At 34.0% G+C, this 24,742-nt stretch overlaps 1 protein-coding gene across 1 annotated transcript in view; it reads left to right on the top strand.

The window, feature by feature from the left end:
- LOC143232093 (transcription factor CP2-like) overlaps positions 1 to 24,742 on the top strand; it is a 92,151-nt gene that overhangs the window by 4,511 nt on the left and 62,898 nt on the right. Inside the window, exons 2-3 of the mRNA XM_076467162.1 lie at positions 1,154 to 1,316; positions 21,539 to 21,598. Of these exons, the coding sequence (XP_076323277.1) occupies positions 1,201 to 1,316; positions 21,539 to 21,598 (176 nt within the window). The 5' untranslated portion in view covers positions 1,154 to 1,200. The remainder of the gene's footprint in view (positions 1 to 1,153; positions 1,317 to 21,538; positions 21,599 to 24,742) is intronic.

Below are 24,742 nucleotides of genomic sequence, written 5' to 3'. Positions count from 1 at the left end.
CAACAGTGAAATTATTCTTTTAAGCCTTCAACTCACTTATTCACTTTAAGTAAATACATTTACCTTTCTCTTAAGTTAACATTTGTCATTTTAAAGTCTTCTAAAATAACGTCTTCATAATTATACTTAACCAATTAACTGCCATTAAAGCTTTCTAGACTGAGCATCTTTTGGTATTTCAAAGACTTCTGTATATGTAGGAAATATTGTAACTTGTGAAGTCTAATTAGTCATTTTTAAATATTTATGTAGTTTTATTGTGAAGTAACAAATATTTTGTAGTAACATGTGTAAGGAAATGTATTTCTTTTTAGAAACAATTACTGTTACCTTTAGTGTTTCCTACATTTTTTATTCATTTAGCAAAAACATTCTTATGCATAATTAGTACTATGGTAAGTTATAAGACGTTTTCATGGGCACATATTCAATGAGTAGTGATGAAAATTGAATGTGCAAATACAGTAATGGAAATCTTCTACCCACTTGCAGATGAAAAATAGATATTGAATGTTTTGTTGGTGTTGGTTTTACCAGTGTATTATAAATTCATAGTAGCTGAATCTTTAGAAAGGTTATTTTTTAGTGAAGACATTTTTTCCAGTGTGTGTAGAATCATTATATTGTAGTAGGAATATTTCTTGTGTATCTTATCTCAAACTGTTTTACCTTAAATGCTTCAAATTTTTCATATATGAAAAGTTGTGTATTGTTTAATATAACTTTTAAATGAAAGTGAGATTTTGTAATGCCTATTTCTTAACCTTTTACAGTAGATGAATTTTGGTGTGTGTGAGTATAAAACATTAACTGTCTTGAAGATTTATACACACATGAAAGCAAAAGAAAGTGAACAATGAGAGAGACTTAATTATTTTATTGTTACTCCACAAAGTCACCTGAAAATTCTATATGATTACAATATATTAAAAAAAGAATTACATTAAAATAGTAAACTATTTATGGAATTAATATTGACACAATTATTACATGCACAAGTTAGAAGGAGTGAGGGAATAGCAAATTCACATGGATTTACTACATGTGAATAGTTGTAGACTGTTTTCTTTCCATTATGTTTTACATGTAAATGGTATTTTATTTTGTATCACTAAAGTTTCTGAATGATAATGCAATACTAAAATGTTCACAGGGATCCAGTGTTTGACAAATATATTAAAAAAAAAAAAGTAGGAAATTATGACAAGTTCAAATCACTGGCATGTTGACAGCATTGATGATGCACTTGCTGCTGACTTTGATGGAAGTCTGTCAGGTTTGGGAATGGAGTTAGGGACTGGCTCTTTCAACATGAGGTAAGAATATTAGTGGCAAACGAAACAGTGAAAGCTGGTATACTTAATTATATGGTTAGTTTTATATGAACAAGATATTTTATGCTTAAATTTATTATCACACGTAAGTTGGAAATGTGAGGAAAGTGTTCGGTAAATGGTAATGGAAGTGCAGTTGACAAGTACAGAATAATAGAACCAAGTTTTTACCTACTTGAAGGCATAGCTGCTGTTGCATTATTTTGTAGAAGTTTTGAAATGGTACAACAAAAATTACAGTAGCTGAATAATTTAGAAACAAAGTGGGCAACTGAAAAATAAAAGTGGCAGTTTGAGAAAAAAAAAACTGAGTTGTAATAATATTAGGCCTTATCTCAGTCTTAAACACTGTTTAACTTAGAGGTTCTTTCACCCTTCAGTATGGAAATGTATATAAAATAAAGATTGATGGGAAAACCTATAAAGGAAATTTGCAAAATAAGTTTTACAAAAAAAATAGCAGTAATGGTCTTGACTACAATACAAATAGGAAAGTACACTCTTAAAGTAGCAATGAATAAATCAAGTCATTCTATGTGTTTGACTATTTCAGTGAATCCAAAATTAAATATGGGTTTAAAAATCCTTTGTTTCAAAACAAAAGAACAAGCTAACCATAGGCCCTTCATTCCATTAACATGAGAATAACAAAGGGTGTCAGTTTGAAAGGATTTCATGTTTAGAATTCAGATGTCTCTCTGTGCATGAAAGATACCCTTGTGTCCTTTCACAACTTCTCCTAAATCTGTGTATTAAATATGATGAATGTTTTTCAAAGGAAGAATTATAACTTTAAAAAAACTAATCACTTTCCTAGAAACACCAAAGATGTTTACAATACATGATTTTATTTATAATAAAATACAATTTGTTTTTGGTTTTTTTCTTGTATTGCAAGTGACCTGCAGTTTCAGTATAAATGTCTATTATTATTTCTATCTCCAACAATATACTAAAGTATTGATGCATATGGTGCAAAATAATAATTCCTGTGAACTATCTGGAGGAATTATAAGCATTTATTGCACTGCTATGAGTTTGTGATAGCAAGAATATTTACCTGTAGATCTTATAGTCTACACAATGGGGAATATTGGTGGTGGTTTTTTTGTTGTTTTTTTACAGAAATAATGGCATATAATTAATTTCAAGAAATATCAAGATTTTTGCATTTTTACTTGAAAGTAATACATTGTCTTGTACAAAACATTGCTGTGGATGAACAGTAATTTCTCATAAAAGCATGGTGTTGCTGGACAACACAGTATGTGGCAGACAAATCTATAAACCTGGAATAAAATTTTGACTTGCAGTGGGCATTGCTTTAAATCACATTCTGAATTGTTTTTTTTTACTTGGGCAGAGATGAAACTCACTCAGCCATCCAGAAACTGGCCGACAGTGTAATACACAAATTGATGGCTCTGTACTTAAGAAATGGGAGGAATGTAACTACAGACAATTTTTTTACTTTACTGGAACTGGTAAAAAGTTGCAGAAGAAGAAAAAAAACAGCCTAGTTGTAATAATGAACAAATCAAGAAGAAAGCTTCAATCTATATCTACAGTAAACTTAAAACAAGAAATGTACACCAGTACAATTTTGAAATGCAGCGAGTTTGCAATGTTGACTGTTTACTAGTGCAAGCCAGGGAAGAATGGGTGCATTCCCAGCTTTCTTTGCATGCCAGTCAGTGTTGATACTACTGAAAAGAAAAAGAAACAGAGACTGTGCTTTCCTACAGCCAGAAAAGTACAGAGTGTATATTGCAGAAATAAGTAGAAGTGGTTTTGTCTTGAAGCTAGCCTCAGAGCTCCAACAAAAATCTACTTAAGAAAACTGCAAAGCAATAAGTATTTGAACCTAAATCCATTACTGTATTCAGAGAAACATGTAAAATAAAACAAAAAAACAGTACTTCAAATATAATTGCCCTGTACAAAAGATGCTCACATGTGTATGGTAAATGCACAGCAAAAGTTGAAAAGCGTTTCACCTGCCTGGATTGTGCCACTTAGGCTAGTTTATAATGGGAATGGTTTGTTTGTTGTATTTTACAGGCACATGTTGTTTAGAATTATTTATTTACTAGTTTCCATTTGGTTCGACATGGACATATAGCTGTTTACACCTGCTTACTAACTTTTCTTTTGATATGTTTCTTATAGTATTTAAATTACAGAAGTTTATTTGTTTTTGCACAACTGTTCATATTAATATGGTATTTCAGCTGTTATTATATTTGAATTGATATTCCAATATAAGTTTTGAGCTGCTTTCAGTAATTTGTTTTTCAACTCAATACTTAATATATACATATCAGGTCATCCCATAAATAATGTCATTTGTAACATTAAGATTTAAAAAGGAGAAAAAAGAACTCAAATAACAACTTTAATCAATTACATATTTTCTATCACTTTTAATAATAGTCTATCAACTTCTCGAGATTTTCAATATCACACTTTTTATATATATATAAAATCAGGTGATTTTGATGCCAAAAAGGTGCAAAGGCTATTTTTTTTAACTCATCCATAGAAGTAAACTGTTTTTCATTCAGATGATATTGCAAGCTTTTGAAAAGATGGTAATCTGAAGGAACAAGATCAGGAGGATAAGCAGGATGGGGAAGTTTTTCCCAGCCGAGCTCTTCAGTTTTTCTGGAAGTGATCCTACCAGTGCAAATTGTAAAAAAGTGTATTGTCATGGGGGAAAACAACAACTTTTTGATTCACCAAAAGAGGTCTCTCTTTATCTCTCCTTTTTTTGAGTGCAGTGTTCGACCAATCCAGTTGCTGACAGTGTCTCTCAGCAGTGGTTTTCTGGTTTAATTGTAACAAGTCAAAGTGTATTATTCTACCTTTATCCCACCAGACACTAAGCAAAACCTACCTAGGGTGCAGGTTTGCTTTTGGCTGTGGTGTAACTGGTTCTCCTGCACTAACCCACTGTCAACAGTGCTTAACATTTTGATGGAGTATCCATTTTTCATCTGCAGTCACTAGGCGATTCAAAAATGAAGCTTGAGGTTACAAGAGTGAAGAGGTGTGTGGGTGTCTACTCATTATCTTAGATTATCAGCTGACAACATGTGGTACCCATTTTCCAAACTTTAAAACTCTACCAAGTTGTTGCAAATGTCAATTGACAGTGGAAGGATATTGAGTTTCTGGACTAATTCTTCAACAGTCACAGCACAATCCTCCTCAAGTGTTGCTAGAAGCAGGTAATTATCAAACTCAACAGAGTACCCAGTGCAAGCTGCATCTGACAAGCTGCAGTCCCCAGTTCTAATCGTATTGAACCATCTTTGACCCTTCCTCACATTCAGAATGTCATTGCTGCACACCTCTTGAATGCCCCGTTTAGCTTTGGTAACACGTTTCCCTTTTCTGAACTTAAAACATTATATTTTTTATATGCTCCTCTGACACCACCATAATAATTGGGATTTCTAAAATAAATAAAACAAAAAATAGTAAAGAAACAAACTGGCTTACACTTTGTGCTATCAAGTCATCTTGTATAACATGTATGACCTTGAGAATAACTTTATTTAGCCAAGAAATACCCTATACCAAAAAACATTACTTATGGGATGACCTGATATATAACATTCAAAATAATGTCAGTTTGGTGATCCAGTGTCAAGTTTGTACCTTATCCCCAAAGCATTGTACAAACCCAGCTGTATGTACCCTTTTGCTTGTTTTAAATTCACATAATTATTTCCACAGCCTCTAGAAATTTTTCTTAAATGTATTAAGTTTTTTGAAAATTTAGACATGCATGTAGTAGTTTGTAAAGTAATCCACTTGCTGTTTCACTTTTTGTTTTGTTATATCAGTACAAAAATATAATACATAAAAAAGTTGCCAAGTTAGCAAAAGCAAAAATGTTTCAAAGTTTTGTAATCACAATGAAACGGCAAATTGGTTTGTGGATTTTCTAATAAATAAAGTGTAAAGTGTTCTCTAAACAATTTTAAATTATATTTAAATTAACACAAAGACAGACAGTCCAAATGTAACTTTTGCATTTCATTATGATATCATAATCTTGATGTATTTTTGCTTTTTCGTGTTTTCTAACTTGACCACCAGTTTTAAATATTTTAGTATGCTTTTATACTGAGAACATGCATTCTTGAATCTCAAAGGAAAAAATCTGAAAGTTTCATGTCTGGCTTCAAAAACTATCATATGCATCTTTAGTTTTTGTCTAATAGATGTAGTTAATGAAAGTGAATTTAAATCATTTATTTGATTAATTAGTAAAATAATGACTTTAACCTTGAGTATGAGAGATACCTACTTCCAACTAATAAGTGTCTAATTTAAATACTATTTTGAATCTAACATGGATGGTATCTACAGAATGAATTTTAATCAGCTTAATATTTTGCAGTTATAGCTTTTTCTGGAGATATTGATATTCTAGAAGATTACTGATCCAGTTGAAACTAAATTGTAACACTATCATCAGTCAATTGAATATAAGATACATGTAAAAATAATCAGATCATTTTTGAAATATCGGACAATCTTGAATTGAAACTGCTAAAACAAACCAGACTAACAATGATAAATAAATGGGTAAAACAGCAGGTGAACTATCAAAGTCATGGGGTTTAGAATAGGATGCATAATGATATCTATAAATATGTTGTTTTATATATATATATCTGCATTATTCCATCCTATTACATTAATGCATACACAAAACAGTATCAAGAAATATCTTTTATCCATTGTGAAAGTGTATAGTGGCTTCATCAAAATAAACATATTAAAAACCTTAAAAATGCAGTCAACATCTCTATACTAGAAGCCAACCTTTATATTTGCTCATCTTAGATTGAGATTTCTTGATTAAAATGGATGCTTTAATCTTTAAGTTAAAAAAAAAATATGACATTTAGGTGATATTTAAATATCAACTAAGATGTTACCTGTCTTTGATGTGCTCTTTTCATCAGTGGTCAGTAGTAGTACTGTAATGTTACTGTGTTTCTCATTCATGCTTAGATATTCTATTATATATATGGATCAGCATGTTTCTCCTGTATACGTAATAGACAACTGGATGCAAATTACTTCTTAAACAATGTTCTTACACTGGTACTGATCATATAGTGTCCATATTTAGCAACTGTACACTTATTTTATATGCATTTTCTTCTATGTTGAACTTGTTAAAGATTTAAGGGAGATGCTTGGCTCTTGTACTATTTTAACAAGTTAGTCTGAAGTTAATTATTCTCTTCAGTTTTGTGGTGGTATTGCATATGTATTATCACCCAAGTAACATGAGCTTTAAATAAGCATTCCTTATTTCATTCTTATTTTCATTTTATTACCTCACAGTTTTTCAGCATAACAGTTCCTCAGATTTTTGTAGCAGGTTTACAGTTGGGCTTGTAGAATATCTTATTGTCACAAATTTTCAATTGGATTGGGACCTGGTCTTTGATCAGATTATTTTATAACTTTCATATTGCAACATCTTAGTTTTTCTTCCAAATTCCTTTTATTGATCACAACATTATGCTCTGAGTCACTGTCTTGTTGAAATTCAAATTTCTGTTCAGTTATGTGGAAACCACTTGGTGATAAGCTGTAGCAAATGGTGTTGTGGAACTGTTCTTTCTTCATGTACATTTCTTTGATTTTCACTACATCTTGAAGACTAATAGCAGAAAGTATCCCACCACCCCATTCACCCATTATTGTGTCTCTGCCACTTCAATATTTTATTTACACACTGTTGCTTTAATTTCTCATTACTGTATATTCTTACAAAAACTCTCTTGCAGAAGTTCCAAAAAATGTAATTTTTGTCTTATCAGTCCACTTCTGGTGTTTCTTTGTAGGAACCAGTTTGTTTCTGATATATTTTGCCTCTTAACTTCTACATTCCCTCTACACCACACTCAGGTGGTTCTGGAACTTATATAAGTAATATGTTCCATCTTAAATTTTACAATTTAGGCTACATGGCAGGAAATTTCTTTACAAAAAAAAAAAACTACTCTAGAGAAGTAAATTTTTCTGTTTAATATTTTTGTTCAGGTCTGTTTTTTTTCTTAGATTACAAGTTTGTTTGTTTTTTAGGATTCACTAGGGACAGTACTTTGACCTAATCTGTGTAGCTGAAATCATTGCATAGTTATAGCAGTTTTTTAGAAACTTCAAACATGATGAGAGAAGTGTATTAACTGAATTATAATTGGTTGCAGAGTAAGAAAATGTGTCAAAGAAAAGTCTGGAAAAGGGGTGGTCACCTCTTTTTATAAAAACAACAACAACAAATTTAAAAATTTATATAGTAAAAAAATAATTTATAATTAACCCAACCTGTAGGTTCAACTGTTTAGTGTAAGATCATCATATAGTATTGGGATGTGTTAGAATAGTTTTAAATTATATTTCTTCAACTTATCACAAAGTGAGCATTGTATATATGGCATTTCTGAACATCATATGTTGTTTGGCATCATGCATAGAAATTTTGATAAACTGTAAATTTTACAATTTTAATAAAATAAGTTCTAATTCTGGAGAAAGAAAAATATACTGATTGGCTTTGACAGATTACTTCATTCAAACTTGAAATAAGTAGCTGGACAAACACATTCACTGGCATGTTATCACAGATGTTCTGTCCAGTATATCAACCTCATTAGGCAGACATCTTAAAAGCTTATCTGTGGAACACTGGAGTATTGTATTTATGTGTGTGACTGTTCAGTGTGGTTACATCAAGGTCGAATCTAACCATCATCAATCATACTTAGAATGACCATGCTTGGTTACATGATATGCAGCTTTTTGTGATAATACGTCTTACAATTGTAATATTTCATGTAAAGTTTTCAAGTTAAGAACTAAAAAAAAAACTCATGTTTCTACAAAATTAAGACTTCTGTGCAAATAAAACTTGCATAAAAGCAAGTGATATTCACATAAAATCCATATATGATGAACATTAATGAGAAATAGAGCTGTTAAGCTTAAAACTTTACAGTAAAAAATAGCTAAAAATCCATAAAGGCACACAAATTATCAACTTAAACTGTACTTCATTTAGTTAATTTCTACATTCTTTTTCCAATAAGACCAAGTTAAGCTTCTGAAATGTCCATTCACATTCATTTGTGAAAGATATAATTTTCATTATGTAATGTAGGTTATTTAATGATTTATTTGCATAATGAAACCTTTTGTATAAAAATATGACTGCAGCTAATTCCAAAAGCTTTTAAATCTACCTTCATGTTTATTCTTTTTTCTTGAATGTAAGTTTTACTCATTCTTTATAACCATTTTACCTATAACAGGGAGGTAGGTATAAGCATTAAGTACATCTTGCACATCCTTTTGGTAGTCATATGAAAATAACCTCTCCATCTGTAACTTTTGATGATAAGAATGTATTTCTCCATTTCACTGGTGGAACAAATTTTTGTATGCAAGTTTGATTTCTTTGGTAAAAGTATTCAACAGTTTGTTTATATTTAAGATACTTTTAATCACTTTGAACACACATGCTTACAAAAAAATATATACATTTATGTTCATAGTAAAATTACACATAGTCCACAGTGAATTAATAAATAATAGTTAAAAGTATATACTCAATAATAAATAATAGTTAAAAGTATATACTCAATAATTCTGTATCATTCTCAGTTGATGAGTGTATTTGTGTGTGTAAATACCATGTTATTTTAAGAGTACCTATATTACAAATCTTATCCTGGTTCAAGCAGCTGTAATGCCTCTAAACATAAGTATTGTCTGTCAACCAATGAACACTAGATTCAGTTGCCAGTCTGTTGCTGTGCAAGGCAAATGAGGCTTGTGTGTTGGTACTTATTACAAGTGTGATGGTTTTGAATACTTCAAAATATATATGGTAGATTAAAATACTATAATTGTGTTAGGAGAAATTTTTCTTTAAACAGCAGGTTGTCAGTTACTAACCAACTCTGCTAAGAGAATAATATTTAAGTGACAACAGTTTGTAGGGGAAGAAAGGTATGATGAATTGCTTATTCTGTCTTTAACTGAGTAATGATTACAAAGTTCATGTACAGAAAAATCAGTATTAATTAATTCAAGTTAAATATGTATAAAAGTTTCATGATAAATGTTGTTGATAAAAATATTTAAATTATGTGATGAATATTTATTTTGAGGATTACAATATCTAATGTTGGAGGTTTAATTAAAACAAACATTTCTCAAAAATACTTTAGTTTCACAATTAAATGAGATGCATGCATTTTTCTTATTAATTTTATATCATTAAACAAATGTCAGTGTACAACCCCATAGTGGACGTATCAATTTTTTTGATGTTTGGAATAAATCATTTATACTTTGCATAATTAAAAACTGAATCAATTCATGATATCTGCATTTATAAATCAGTAAATTCTGTTTACTTAAACTTAGGGTTTTGCTGCTTTTTATTATTATTATTATTGTTAATTCCTGTAACTTGTAATGCATGATGATTGATATGTGTATACCAGGGATCGAAATGTTCACACATTCTCAAGGAATTGTTTGAGAAATTTCATCTTTTTAGTTTTTTTTTCAGTTTGGTATGCATCATTCATGCATATTCTGTTAGTTACGACCAATGAAAGTGAACATGTTGCATGGATTAATTTTTTAAAAAATGCATGAGGTAATGTAGTCTTCCTAATAGCTTTTCCTCAAGATGATGTAATTTTATTTCTTTATTTCTATCCCTATACCCTTTGAGGTGGATTCCTGTACATGATGTGGGGACCTACCAGAGAAGATTCAGTAATTTAAGTTTATTTCTTCTGTGAACTCAAAACCTATCCACGTTTGCTGTTCGTGGTGATGTGTGAAAGGGAGGAGAGGATCCTGGTGGTTCAGGGATCCAACCCTAACACACCACTTAGGCCTTGAATTCCTGTAGACAGGTGGCCCCCCAAGGATCAATTGGCTGGTCCACTTGAGCTAGGGTTAACCAAGTACCAGTGTTGGACATTCTAAACAGGTGCCATGAATATTGTGTTTGCTGGTGTTTGGGTATAGTGCTTGCAAAATCCTGCCTTTATTACAATGTTGTTGTTTTTGCAGTCTGTCCCCTCATAGGGTTTCATGGTAGGTGAGGACAGTATGCACTAAAATGTTTTTATTTTATTATAGATATCCCACATTCTTCAACAAAAACATAAAAATAAAAAATGACCATGTACAGATGACTTATACAGTCACCATCAAAGTTGGACCCAACACCTCAATTTCTCACTCTGCATTCATTGTCTGAGAAATCTTTAGGAAAGATGTCCCCCTTTTTCATTCAAAAGGGTTAGAGGTTGTTGCTGGCTCCCAAGTCAGTAAGGAAGCTGCATTTTGGAGACATCTTGGTGGAAACACCTTCACCATAACACTCCTGAATTCGAAGAGCACTGGGAATGTACCCATCGAGATTATTCCCCATACCACCCTGAATTTCTCAAGAGAAGCTATTGTGGAGAGGGACTTGAAGAACATTCCCAACTTAAAGATCCTCGTTGGTTTTTCAGCCAAGGCATTTCTCAGTGCTCCGAACTTCCACTTGCAAAGATGGAATTATGATGCCTACTAATGTTCTGATTTGGATGTTTACATCACCACATCTACCACTCTTAGTCAAGGCAGGTTATCTGAACTGTAAGGTGCAGTTGTGCATTCCCAACCCTCTCTGATGTTTCCAGTATCAGCAGTTCATTCACTCAGACTTCATGTTGTGGTTCTTTAACGTGCTCATTGTGGTGGCAAAGACCACAATGCCTATGAGTGCAAACTGGAATCACACTGTGTCAGTTGTAGTGGTTCATTCCCCTCTTACTTTAGTTCTTGCTCTAAGTGGGTTGAGTAGAAAGACTGTGAAGAATATCTCCTACCCAGAGACTAGGAAGTTATTGTCCCCCACTCCATCTCATACATATGCTGATGCACTCCATTCCACTGCCACAATGGGAGTACAGACAAATCTCTCCCTGCCTCCAGCAGAGTCATTTGCAAAACATCTGAAGAGTCTTGTACTCTCCATTGTTAAAAGAATTGATGAGTCTGTGTCCACTCGTATCTCTGTTCCCACCACTCATTCCAGTAGCCACCTGGTTCCAAGTACTTTGGCTTTGGGTTCAGGTGTTTCCTCGGGTTCGTGTTCTCCAGTCCCGAGATGCAAAACAGTTATTTCTTTACACCCTCAGTTGCTGGAATTTTCGTCCACAAATGGAGAGCTGCCTACTAGACCCAGGACGGGTTTCATGGACATTGATAGACCTCCATCCAATAATAAAAAAAATAGGGCTCTCTGTCCCGGTCTTCTCCATGTAAATAAAAATGGCCACAGTGGAACTGTCAGGGTTTTTATTAGAATATAGATGACATTAAAGATTTGATTGATTTCTGAAACTTGTTGAAGCAGTTATCTTTTGGCAATTTTCTTTGTACAGGAATGACAGGCTGTGTGATGGATGAGTGCAGGGAGGGATGAAACTGCTGATCGATCAGCATTTATCCCCCATGTCTTTGCCACTCAACACACCCTTGAAGGCTGTAGCCATCCATGTTTCCTTGGGTTGTATCATCACTATTTGTTCTCTCTACCTGTCTCCTGGAGAGATCTATGATAAAGCAGATCTTGATGACCTCACTGAACAATTACTGCCTCCCTTTTCAATTCTGGGGGATTTTAATGGTTATAATTCCCTCTGGGGTGGTGCTGATATTGATGGTAGGAGCTTTCCATGGAGCTTATGCTTTAGTATCACATCCTTTCTCCCTTCAAAACTGGTTCTTATACTTACTTTGATGCACCTAGTCAGTCTTTTACTGCTTTTGATCACTCAATCTGCTCCCCTTCAGTTATTCTCCCACTTTTCTTGGAGGGCAGTAATCATTTTGAGAAAGACTGGCTATGATTGGTGCCACCCACTTCACATGACTCAGTGAAAGTTGGACAAGGCCAAATGGCCTTCTTTCACTGCTGTCTCAGAACTTGATTCTGCCATCAGTTGTCAGCCATTGATAGATTATTGCATGCCTTCATTGTTTGACTGTATTATCCAAGCAGCTGCTCAGTGTATTCCTAAAACCTTGACACATTTTCCATGGTATCCTCATCCATGGTGAAATCCTGCCTGTCACAGAAGGCACAAAACTGAGCCTCGAATATCTTTCATAAGTATCTCACAATTTTAAACCACACTGCTTTTCAGCAGGTCTGTGGATATGCTTGGCAGGTCAGACATAAAAGGTAGAAGGAATCTTGGGTTAAGTACACAACTAGCATTTCTTCTACTACTAGACCCTTTGGGGCTTTAGATCTGTATGGGGGCTTTCCACACTTCTCCAGTCCAGAGTTTGTACACTGAGTCTCATAAACCTCCTCTACACCTCCACCATTTACAAATGTCTTTACTGTATGCTTCAAAACTTTGATCCTTACCACAGCATTCCATGTGGGTTTGTGTTTTCCTTCCTCAGTGGGCCATTCTTTTTCAAAATAGACAGTTTGCCATTGTTCCTATTGGCCTTCATATTCAGATGCACTGAGCTGAACTTTGTTTGCCCTTAAATGATGTTGCTGTCTCTGCAGGTCAGCCCCTTCCACCATGGCTTATTACCATCCCCAAGTGTGACCTTTCTTTGAGTCATCTAAAGAAGACGGATACTTTCAATTGGAAGTACTGTCTTTTATTTGCAGAACATCTTTTGAACCATCCTTTCTTTCCCATTTATAAAGATGGTTTGAAATCAGATGACTGTGGGCTCTGACATGGTTTGCTGTGATTTGGTTGTTGCACACAAAATCTCCTCTACAGTTTCAGTGTTCACTGCCAAATTGTACTCCATTTCTCTTGCTCTGGATCACGTAGAAGCTATGCAGTATACAAACTACTATTTATACTGACTCGCTTGGTTCTCTACTGGCCATCAAATTACTTCACATCACTTCTTACCTGTTCTCGCTGATATTCAAAACCAACTGGCCCATTTCTCTTCAACATCTACTTCTATCCAGTTCTTCTGGATACCAGGCCATATTGGTATTCATAGGAATGAGCTTGCCAACACCTCAGCTAACTCTGTCTGCCCTGGTGCTATAACTGCTGTGCCTGTTCAATACATAGACAATAGTCCTATATTCAAGGCTCAGCTCCTTGCCAGTTGGTAGTCGACCTGGTGTGAACAATGTGAAAACAAGCTTTTCCAAATAAAACCCTCTATTGGACTTTGGCTGTCTTGTTTCTGTAAGGATCCAAAAGGAAGTTGTCCTAACTAGACTACACATTAGTCACGGTTTTTTTAACTCATCCTTTTCTTTTATGTGGGGCTAATGCACCTGTGAGTTGAGTGTGTCTCTCTCATGTTCATTATGCCCCCCTCAGCATGGATTCCTGAACATGGTGACCCATGAAGGAGAGGAGAGGATCCTGGTGGTTAAGGGGTCCAACCCTAACATAACACTTTGGCCTTGAATTCATGTACATGGGCAGCCTAGGGGTGGCTCAATAGGTGGTCCACTTGGGCTAGTTTCAACCAAGTGCCAGTGTTGAATGTTCTCAATAGGTGTTGTGGACGTTATATCTGATGCTGGTGTTTTGGTGTAGTGCTCACACTTGGCATTGCTGCAGTGTCCTTGTATGGCCTGTGTAGTGCATCCCCTCATAGGGCTCCATGGTGAAGTGGGGTCAGTGGGCATTAAAATATTCCTTTTTTTATTATGGATCCTCCAAATAAAAACTTAAATAAAATAGTGAAAAACAATCCATAGGTAAATGACCACGTCTTGAAGATTCTGAGCAGCAATCTTTAACATCTGTAACACCTGTTGTATCTCATTTTCTTATACTACATTCTCTTTCAGACAAACCTTTAGGGCAAATGTCTCCCTTTTTCATTTAGAAGGGACTAGAGGGACTTGCTGGCTCTCCAAAGTCAGCAAAGAAGCTTCAATCTGATGACATTTGATGGAAACATCTACATCTCAACACAGTGAACTCCTCTTAACATTCAAAGACAATTGGGGATATACCTATTGAGGTTACATCTCATGCTACTTTGAATTCACCAGGAGGAGTTATTGTTGAGAGGGATTTGAAGAACATTCCCAAGTCAGAGATTCTCGCTGGTTTCTCCACCCAAGGAGTTTCTGCAGTGAAGCGTATCACCACTCGCAAAGATGGAATTATGATGCCAACCAGTGTCATTATTCTGATATTTACATCACCACATCCACCTGCCACCATCAAGGCAGGTTATCTTAATTGCAGGGTATGGCTATACATTCCAAACCCTCTTAGGCATTTCCAGTGTCAGCAGTTTGGTCAGTCGAAGACATCGTGTTGTGATTCCTTGACATGTGCTCATGAAACAGATGCAATGAATGACTTTCATCCATCCTACTTTCATTCTTACCATAAATGGTTGGTAGAAAAAGAGGTGCATCATTTGAAATCGATTCATAACATTACTTATACTGAGGAGGATCCTGAAACTCAAAAGTTGCTGTCCACCACTTCATCTTGGACATATGCTGCTGTACTTTGCTCCACTACTACTGTGGGAGTACAGATGGACCTCTCTGTGCTTCTGAGAGAATCGTTCTTAAACCAAATGAAGTCTTTTGGCCTCCATAGTTAAAAAAGGAAATGAATAAATTTCAACATCCGTTTCTGTCCCTTGCATACATTCCAGCAAATCCCAAGATCCACTTCCTTTGGTTCTGGGTACAGGCATTACCTCGAATACATCTTCTTCTCCTACCCCAAGATGCAAAATAATCATTTGCTCATGTCCTCAGTCATTTAAATTCCCTTCCAACAGCAAAGACTTGCCCAATTGACCCAGGGCAGGATCTATGGAGGTTAATAAACCTTTCTCGAATAAAGACAGTAAAGAAAAAAGATGTGGTCATAAGGAGAAGGGTTCAACACCAAATTCACCTACACATAAATAAAAATGGCCACCATGATACAGTGTAACTGTCGAGGTTTACATTCTAATTTGGATGACATCAGAACGCTAATTGTTTCCTACCATCCTGTATATGTTTCCCTACAGGAAACATTACTGAAACCTGCCAATACAGTCACCTTTCGGTTTTACCATCACTGTTTGTTCTCTCTACCTGTCGCCTGGAGAGACCTATGATCAATCAGACCTTAATACTCTCATTGAACAGTTGCTGTCTCCCTTTTTAATCCTGGAGTACTTTAATGGACATCATCCCCTCTGTGGAAGTGCTGATACTGATAGGAGGAGTCACTCTGTAGAGCGTATATTCTCTGATTACAACCTTTCTCTTTTCAATACTGGTTCTTCTACTTATTTTCATGCACCTAGTCAGTCACTTTGCTCCCCTTCACTATTCTCCCATTTTTCTTGGAGGGTTGACAATAATCCACAAGGCAATGATCATTTTTCTATAATTTGAAAGACTGGCGATGGTCAATGCCACCTCACCCACGTGCTCTAGTGGAAGCTGGATCAAGCAAACTGGCCCTCTTATGCTCTCGCAGAACTTGATCCTGCCATCAATAGATGACTGTGTGGCAGCAGTAACTTACTGTATTATACAAGCAGCTGCTCAGTGAATTCCTAAAATCTTGACATGTTTTCCATAATATCCTTCTCCATGGTGGAATCCTGCCTGCCACATGGCATGTAAGGCTCAAAAATAGGCCTGGGATACTTTTCATAGGTATTCCACGCACTCGAACCGCATTGCTTTCCAGCAAGCCTGTGCACATGCTTGGTAGGTAAGATGTCAAAGCCAGAAGGAATCTTGGATTAAGTTCACAACTGGCATATTTTTTTACCACCAGTTCCAAAGTCATATGGGACAAGATTCTAAAGATCAGTGGGCAATATAATTCTGTCCTCCTCTTGATCTTGCTCTCTGATACCCATGAAGTAGCTGATACCTGGAGAATCAGTGATGGCATTAATCTTTATATTGAAAAGTGTGACACTCAAAACACAGCCCTGAGTGACTCCGAGTTTCTGTAGAAAAGAACAGGAAAGTGTCGAACCCACATGACTGGGAATCTCCTGTCCATTACAAAATTTATAATAACAATGGACAAATGGTGACAAAACCAAAATATATATATATAGGTCTCGCAAAATGACATACCTCCATGTTGTATTATAAGCCTTCTCAATGTCAAAGAATATTGATACAAGATGTTGTTTGAGAAAGGCTTCTCTTATTTAGTGTTGTGAACGGACTCTATGTTGAAAAATTTCACATCTCATGTCAGTCATTGAACATGAGGTATATTGAGCGGCAGCTACAGACTGCCTTCAATCATTTACTGAAGTGGACCACAGCAAACAGCTTTAACTTTTCTCTCTGTGAAACCGTTTGCATGCACTTTTGCCACCAACAGGGTATTCACCCAGATCCTGAACTCTGTATCAGTGAAGTTGTGCTGTTTATGGTCCCTGAAACAAAGTTCTTGGGGCTTATTTTTGACTGTAAGCTGACCTTTATACCCCACATCAAGCAGTTACAGGTCAAATGTACAAGAACACTGAGCATCCACAGTGTCCTCTCTTCCACCACTTGGGGAGCAGATCAATGTTCTATGCTAAAGAGATATCATGCTCTTATTCAATCAGAACTTGACCATGGATCACTGGTTTATTGGTCTGCCAGGACCTTGGCCTTAAAGATGCTGAACCCATTCATCATCACAGACTTTGGCTCTGCACTGGAACTTTCCACACTTCCCCAGTTCAGAACTTGTACTCATGAACCTTCTTTGCACCTCTGCTCTTTGCAGCTGTCTTTACTGTCTGCTTCGAAACTTTGTTCCTTACCAGAGCATCCCACCTGGGGTTGTATTTTCTTTTCTTGGTGGACCATACTTTTTCAGAACAGATGATCTGCCATTGCTCCTTTGGCCTTCAAATCCAGGTGCAGTTAGATGAATTGGGTCTGTCCTTGGATAACACTGCTGAATCCACTGGTCACCCCATTCCACCATGACTTCTTACAATCCCCAAATGTGACCTATCTTTAAGTCATCTGAGAAAAGCAGATGCTCCTGATTGGAAATACTGTCTGCTGTTTGCTGAACATCTTTTGAACTAGCCTTCCATTCCTAATTATACAGATGGTTCGAAAGCAGGTGACTGTGTTGGCTCTGCCATGGTTTGTTGTGGTTCAGTGGTTGTGTGCAGAATGTTCTCTACAGCTTCTGTGTTAATTGTTGAACTGTACACCATTTCTCTTGCCCTTGATCACATAGAAGTTCAGCAGTACTCAAACTGTGCAATTTATACTGATTCACTTAGTTCTTTACTTGCCTTGGAATCGCTTCACATTAGTTCACACCCTGTTCTTGCCGATATTCAAAACTGACTGGCCCATTTCTCTTTAACATCTACTTCTATCCAGTTTTTCTGAATGCCGGGCCACATTGGTATTCACATGAAGGAGCTCACCGACACCACAGCTAAATCTATTTGCTCTGGCACTATCACCGCTGTGCCATGTTCCATACATGGACTATGTTCCTGTATTCAAGGCTCAGCTCTATGCCAGCTGGCAGTTGGCTAGGAGTGAGCAATGAGAAAACAAGCTTTTCCAAGTAAAACCCTCTAATGGACTTTTGCTGTCTTGCTTCCATAAGGATCGGAAAGAAGTTGTTCTAACTAGACTATGCATTGGTCACAGTTTTTTAATTTGTCATTTTCTTTTATCTGGAACTGATGCACCACTGTGTAGTCTGTGTAATGCTCAGGTCACAATAAGCCACATATTACTTTCTTGCTATTATTATGACTCTCAATGATGTCACCATTTTAAACATGTTTTTTAGTTTCGTCCTATTTAAGTTTTTAATTTATATATTAGACCTTTTAATGGTTTGATCATAATCCATCTAGTTCTTGAGTTAGTGTTATTGGTGATGGTGACACTGTCCACCTTAGAAATGTTTTTAGTTTCTAGAGGCCATTAATGCTATTTTTTTAATGCTATTTAAGTTTTTTAATTTATATATTAGACCTTTTTTAATGTGATTCCCTTTTAAGAATCATAATCCATCTAGTTCAAGTTGAAATTATACAATGGCTGTAACATCAAATAACTAGAAACCATTTCCATAATCCATGTAATTTACAAGAATAATGGTTTTGCAGTACCGATTTTAACAATCTAATTGTAGAGAAATTTATAAGCACTGCACCCAGCAATTTTACCAGTGTGTCTTTATGTGGAGTAGCATAAATACCCATTTCATTCTCTGTTTTAGTTATTTCAATGAAGAAACTAAGGATATGACTATAAGCCTTATCTTGGTGAATCCAAACACTATTAACCTCATTTACATACAAAGATTGTAGTTATGTGTTGTACCAACAGCCTAGATCATTGGTAAGATAATGCAGAGTTCATCTTTATTTTTTTATCCATCTTCTGATCTTAAACTTGTTCCCTGGCATAGTATCCACCATTAATCATGAACCCCTTCAAAAACATTTTGCAACATACCAGGTACCACTTTGTGAAGTTATTTTCACCAATTAACCATTGAAAATTACACGAGACTTTTTCAAGTTACTGAGCTGCACCTGAACTTTGTTGTATGTTACCATTTTTCTATGTCTAGATTCTCTGTAATATAATTCTTTTCAGTTTGTCTTCTTTTCATGGATATGTCATGAAAGTGCCGCTATCACTAATTTTGAACTACTAAGTAGTTTACTTGAGTGTAAATTTAAGCTTTTTGAACTGCTGACCTAGAGGGAATGAAGCTTTCTGACAACATCTGCAGCTAGTATTTCTTTCTCTTCTTTCTGAACTGCTGACTATAGGAAAGGCAGCTAGTTGGGAGTGCCTGCCACTAACTTCTTTCTTGTATTTACCATTGTTTGAGAAATATCTTGCTGATCAGTTAACCAACTTTAATCTGTTAATGGCTAATTAGTTAATTGATTAACAAATACCATTTACCATTTAGCTCTACTTGTGTTACTTCTCCAAGTGGTGATCCTTCCTGATTACATTGCATGCTGTTAGACAATTGAATGGTTTTTTGCACTAACTTTTGTATTTGTCAGTTCACACCCATGATAAAACTCCACTCTTTGCTTATTAATTGTGTGGGATATAACTTGTTGCAGGCTTGTTTCTGGATGGTTCTGGTGCCCTAAGTTGATTCACATCTATTTATTTCTCAATGACAATAAGTATGTTGGATATTCCAATCTTGGAAATTATGAATCTTCACCCTTAACATATCTTTATGATCTGAGGGTGTTAATATTTTGCACTGATAATTGCTATTTCTCATAACTCACACTAGCTACTGAATGCTAAGTAATGTAAAGATTTAGCTCTGTTATGGGTCATTCTCCTCTGGTTTCATGATTTGCATATTTGAAATTATTTTAATATAATGTACTCAGCCTTCTATATTGGTTTTAGATAAGTCATTATGATTTATATGTACAACTGTATATCATTCTAAAGCATTGTTTTGCTGTATACTGTAGCTTTATTCAACAGAATACTTATAAACTGTAGTTACATAATTGTATTTAACACCATTCTTTTATTATATATATACAAGTTGTTGACTTACTGCATTTGTATACTTAGCTCTGTTGCTTGATCTTCTTTTGATGTAAAATTTTATTGTAAAATAAAAATCATTAATTTTGTTATCTTCTGTGTATATAAACTAGTGGCTATTGGTTATGTAAATGAAAATGCATAAGCTACTAGTGCATTCTTCTAATATTTGTACATGATGCTATATTTAGAACATAATTCATAATTTATTTTATCACTGGAGCTTTGTACCTTATTTGAAAAGTTAATGCATAATAATTACAATTTCAAATGGGAAAAAAAAGTATTTTACTGAAGAAGTAAATTATATTAGTGTATAAAAGTTGTTTATTGCAGGTATATAAGATTACATGGGAAAATGTGTATGTGTGTGCAGAAAATTACCTCTCACTTGAAGGTGAATGAACTACAGTGTAGTTATTAGTAGACAGCCTTACATGCACAGCTATCAATGTTTCTTGTACTGTAACCACATACTGCATATATGACATTGACAAAAATCTTAATTTTCTCAGTTTATAATGAATTAACCATAATTTGTAAAGGTTAAAAATATAAGCAACTAATTTGGACCTTAAGTGAACAGTATTGGAATTCAAGTTATTATGTGAAATTATTCAATTCATAAAATATGTAAATAATTGTTTCAATTGATTATTCTTTTATTTAGGCATAACTAGTGATATTTAAAAGTAAAAGTATATTTGTAGAGGGCACATTGTCTTGAATCAAAGCTACATAAGTATATGCAGCAAATATTATTTAATTACTTACACATTTTAAAATATATTGATGTGTTATAGCCTTTAGTAAATTTCAGTTATTTTGTAATATTTTGATTTAAAAGATGCACAAGTGCACATATGTGTGTTGTTTGATAATGAAGGCATTTAATTTTGAGTCATCAATATTACAATATAAATGTTCTTTGTGTTTTTATTTTTGTATGTGTTTATAACACTCAAGAAAAATCTTTGGTTGAACTTCATAAATTCTTTTGTATACTGTAGAAGCTACAACTTGCTTAGAAAATTTTTTTTACATCTGTGTATTAGTTTGTTTTTTGTTTTTTTACTGAAAGAGAGAGATGTGAATATACTGTTCTCCCCAATATATCATGTTAGAAGGCATATTAAGTATGCAATGACAAGAAGTTTTTCAAGATGACAAACACTATTCATAGTGTATGAAACCAAGGTCATTAGTTTGAGCCCATAGCAATTGGCAACTGTATCTATATCTTCTTAAGAGTTAATAATTATTTTTATCTTACAAGTTTTAAAGTTATTTTCCATTATATTGCTTAATTATTCTTTAGAATTATACAAAAGAAGAGTACAATATTGGAAATTTTTTAAAAGAAGTTTTACTAATATATTTTGTGTTTTGTCTTATTTTTTCCTAGATAAGATGTGCATGCATGCTTTATTAATAAGGATATTTTTTTTATATATTGGTATTAGGTATTTAATTCTATATAACAAACTTGCAGCAATAAAAATATAATTCAAATTTTATACAACTTTTTCAAAGTATAAAACATTAGGTTTATCTTGAACATCTTCCATTCTAGTGAAACATTGATGGCTTTGCCAACCCTGAATAGTTTGAAACAAGAACAAGAAACTAATGGGTAAGTAAAATATCTAATGCTAGCAGTTATAGAAAAGGACTAATTTTCAGGTTTAACAATGACATGTTTCAAAAAGAGACTTCTAAACTTCTTGCTGATTTGTTATCTTCCATGAGCTCTTCATTTTGGTTTACCTTGGATCATATTTTTACAACTGATTTCTGTGGACTTCCTTGTTTGCTCTTTGTATGATTATTTTTAAAATGTACTGTGGTTATTGACACATTAAAGAGCTAATATCCTTTGCTTCTTAGGAAAACCCAAGGCACTGAAATATTTTGTTAATTAATTTAAAGCATCAACTTTGACTGTTACAGTCAAGTTTGCGTGTATTATACTGATATCACTCAAAAGAATTTAGTATAAAAATAATTAATAAAATAAAACTCTGGTGGTAGTACACTCCCATAACAGAAAACAATTTCATTGGCCTTTTGCAATAGCAATTTCATTTCAAACTAGTTATTCTGTAATATGTTAACTGCTGAAAGGAAATAACTATCACAAGTGTATTGTGTAAACAGTGAGATAATCTTTAATTTTGCAGTTATCATAGCATAGTGTGCAGGTTGCTAGTCCATCAAAGCCACTTTTTACCTTGATTGATTCTAGGGAACTATCTCTTCAAGCTATTCAGGTTTTACACCTTTTGGTAAGGAGAATACCTATTTCATCAATATTTGAGTTCACATATGAGTGTCAATATCTCATTTGTATAAAACTTGTACTTAACTGGATTAACCTGATGGTATTTTTAAGGAAATAGATGTATTTCTGTTAACTATGATTTTATTATACTGATATGGTTTTGTCTAATGTTAAATTTGATATCTTTCTTGCAAGTGAGCTTATAATTGTTTACCATTTATAATAAACTTAACTATTTTAGCTAAAAGTTAAAAACATTTCTTCTTGTTAATGTGTAAATAAACTAAATTAGCTTGTATGAGAGCATTGTGACTCAACTATAATATCTATGTATCCTACAGCATTATAAAAAAAATCTGCTTTGTATGGTCTACCTACTCATGATGTGTTATGAAAGTTGATTATTACTTGGACATTTTAGACTTTTCCTCCCTCATTGTTTACATAGAATGATATGAAAACAGTGTATTCAAACTTAAGCACCTTCTTTTCTCAAATAAATTTGACTTACTGTAATTTATAAGTCTTTCATGGTAAAAAATACCAAAAAACTCAGAGGTAAGGTCAAGAATTGTTGTAGTTTTAATTGGTCCTGCTTTTGGTCAGTCAACTTGTTTTTTCAGTGATGTCGAGAAAACCCACTTGTAAAGAAATATATATGCAAAAACGGCTCGTTTGGGTTGAGAAAATATTTTACATAGAAGGGCAAACAACGTTTCGACCTTCTTAGGTCATCGTCAGGTTCCTCTTTCTTTGTGAAACGTTGAAACGTTGTTTGCTCTTCTATGTAAAATATTTTCTCAACCCAAACAAGCCGTTTTTGCATATATATTTAACTTGATTTTTGTTTTACAGAGACAGGAACAAGTTAGAAACATGAGACAACTAATGACAGTATGTAGAGAAAATATCTATTTTAGTAACAGAAATTGACTAGAAGAACAATGTGACCATTATCTTCCTTCAACATTATTTTATGGCTTATCTATTTAGAAATGAAATAAAAAGTATAGTATGAAAATTAGAGTTGACTGAACTTAGATTTTACATTAAAATAAAGTGGCATGAAAGCTACTAAATCAGACAATACTTTTAAAAATATACTTACTGCTTGCCTACAAAATTGAAACAAGTATAAGCATGATCAGAATTGTCTGAGAAATTTCTCGTAACCCTATAAACTCAGACTTATGAATTTTACATGACCTTGTAACTCCCATGAAATTATAATATAATATTTGGGAACAACAAGGGACCTTTTGTCCATCTTGACTATCCCATCCTCTAAGCCAAACTAAAACTATTTAAAAGAAAAAAATTGTATTAAAAAAAAGCCAACTCTTATTATTCATATATATCTGTCAAGCTTTCATTTAAACCCACTCAAATTTACCACCTCTACAACATCCAAAGGCAATGGAATCCATTCCATAAGCCAACCATCTTATTTGAATATAAAATTTTCTTTGCTGAAGATGGTTTTTACCTTGCCTAAATCTGTATTTATGACCCCAGTTCTATAATTCTTGCTTTTAAGTATGGAAAATGTTGATGCATCAACATTATCAATTCCTTTTACAATCTTAAATGCATCAGTCAAATGTTCTCTTACTCTTCTTTTTTCAAGAAATAACAAAATTAAGGATCTTAATCTTTCCTAATGTGAAAATCCCTCTGTCTCAGGCATCATTGTATTAACCCTTCTCTGAAGTTTTTCCAACAATTTATTGTCTTTCCAAAGGTAAGGAGCTCAAGACTGAACACAGTAATCCAAATGTGGCCCAGCCAGTGATCTGTATGATGAAACTATAACCTCTTTAGACTTGTATTAAGTATTTCTGTAAACACAACCTATAATCTTATTTGCCATACTACTAGTTTCAGAACACTACTTGGATGGCTTAAGAGATTTATCAACCATTACACCAAGATCTTTTACTCTCACAACACTGTTAAGGTTACTTCCATCCAAATTATACTTATGATTCAAATTATGTTAATCCACATTTATCATTGTTAAAACCCATCTGCCATTTATATGCCCAACTCACAGCCAGTAAAAATACTTTGCTATCATCATTAGATTTAATTTATTGATCATATTTTTCATCTCTGTCATTAATGTAAATCAAAAAGGGCAATGATCCTAAGACTGGGCTTTGAGGTACACCACTTGCAACATTAATCTAGTTTGACTGAACTTCATTTATAACAACCCTCTGTTTTCTTCCATCAAGCCATTCTTCTGTCCAGTTTGTTAATTTATCACCCCACACTTATAGAGACATATGTTGTTTTTTTATAAGCCTTTTATGTGACACTTTGTCACATGCTTTCTGAAAATACAGATACACTAAATCCATACCTTGCCCTCATCTGAATATGTAGTAACATTTTCAGAGTATGTCAGAAGATTTGTAAGGTAAGATTTTTCCCTTAGTGAAACCATCTTGACTACCTGATAAAATTCTAAACATTGTTAAATGACTTAGCAGA

The sequence above is a fragment of the Tachypleus tridentatus genome, chromosome 11, assembly GCF_004210375.1.
Source record: "Tachypleus tridentatus isolate NWPU-2018 chromosome 11, ASM421037v1, whole genome shotgun sequence".
Lineage (NCBI taxonomy): Eukaryota > Metazoa > Arthropoda > Merostomata > Xiphosura > Limulidae > Tachypleus > Tachypleus tridentatus.
The sequence above is the reverse complement of the archived record's forward strand: the minus strand, read 5'-3'. Positions and strand labels throughout refer to the sequence as shown.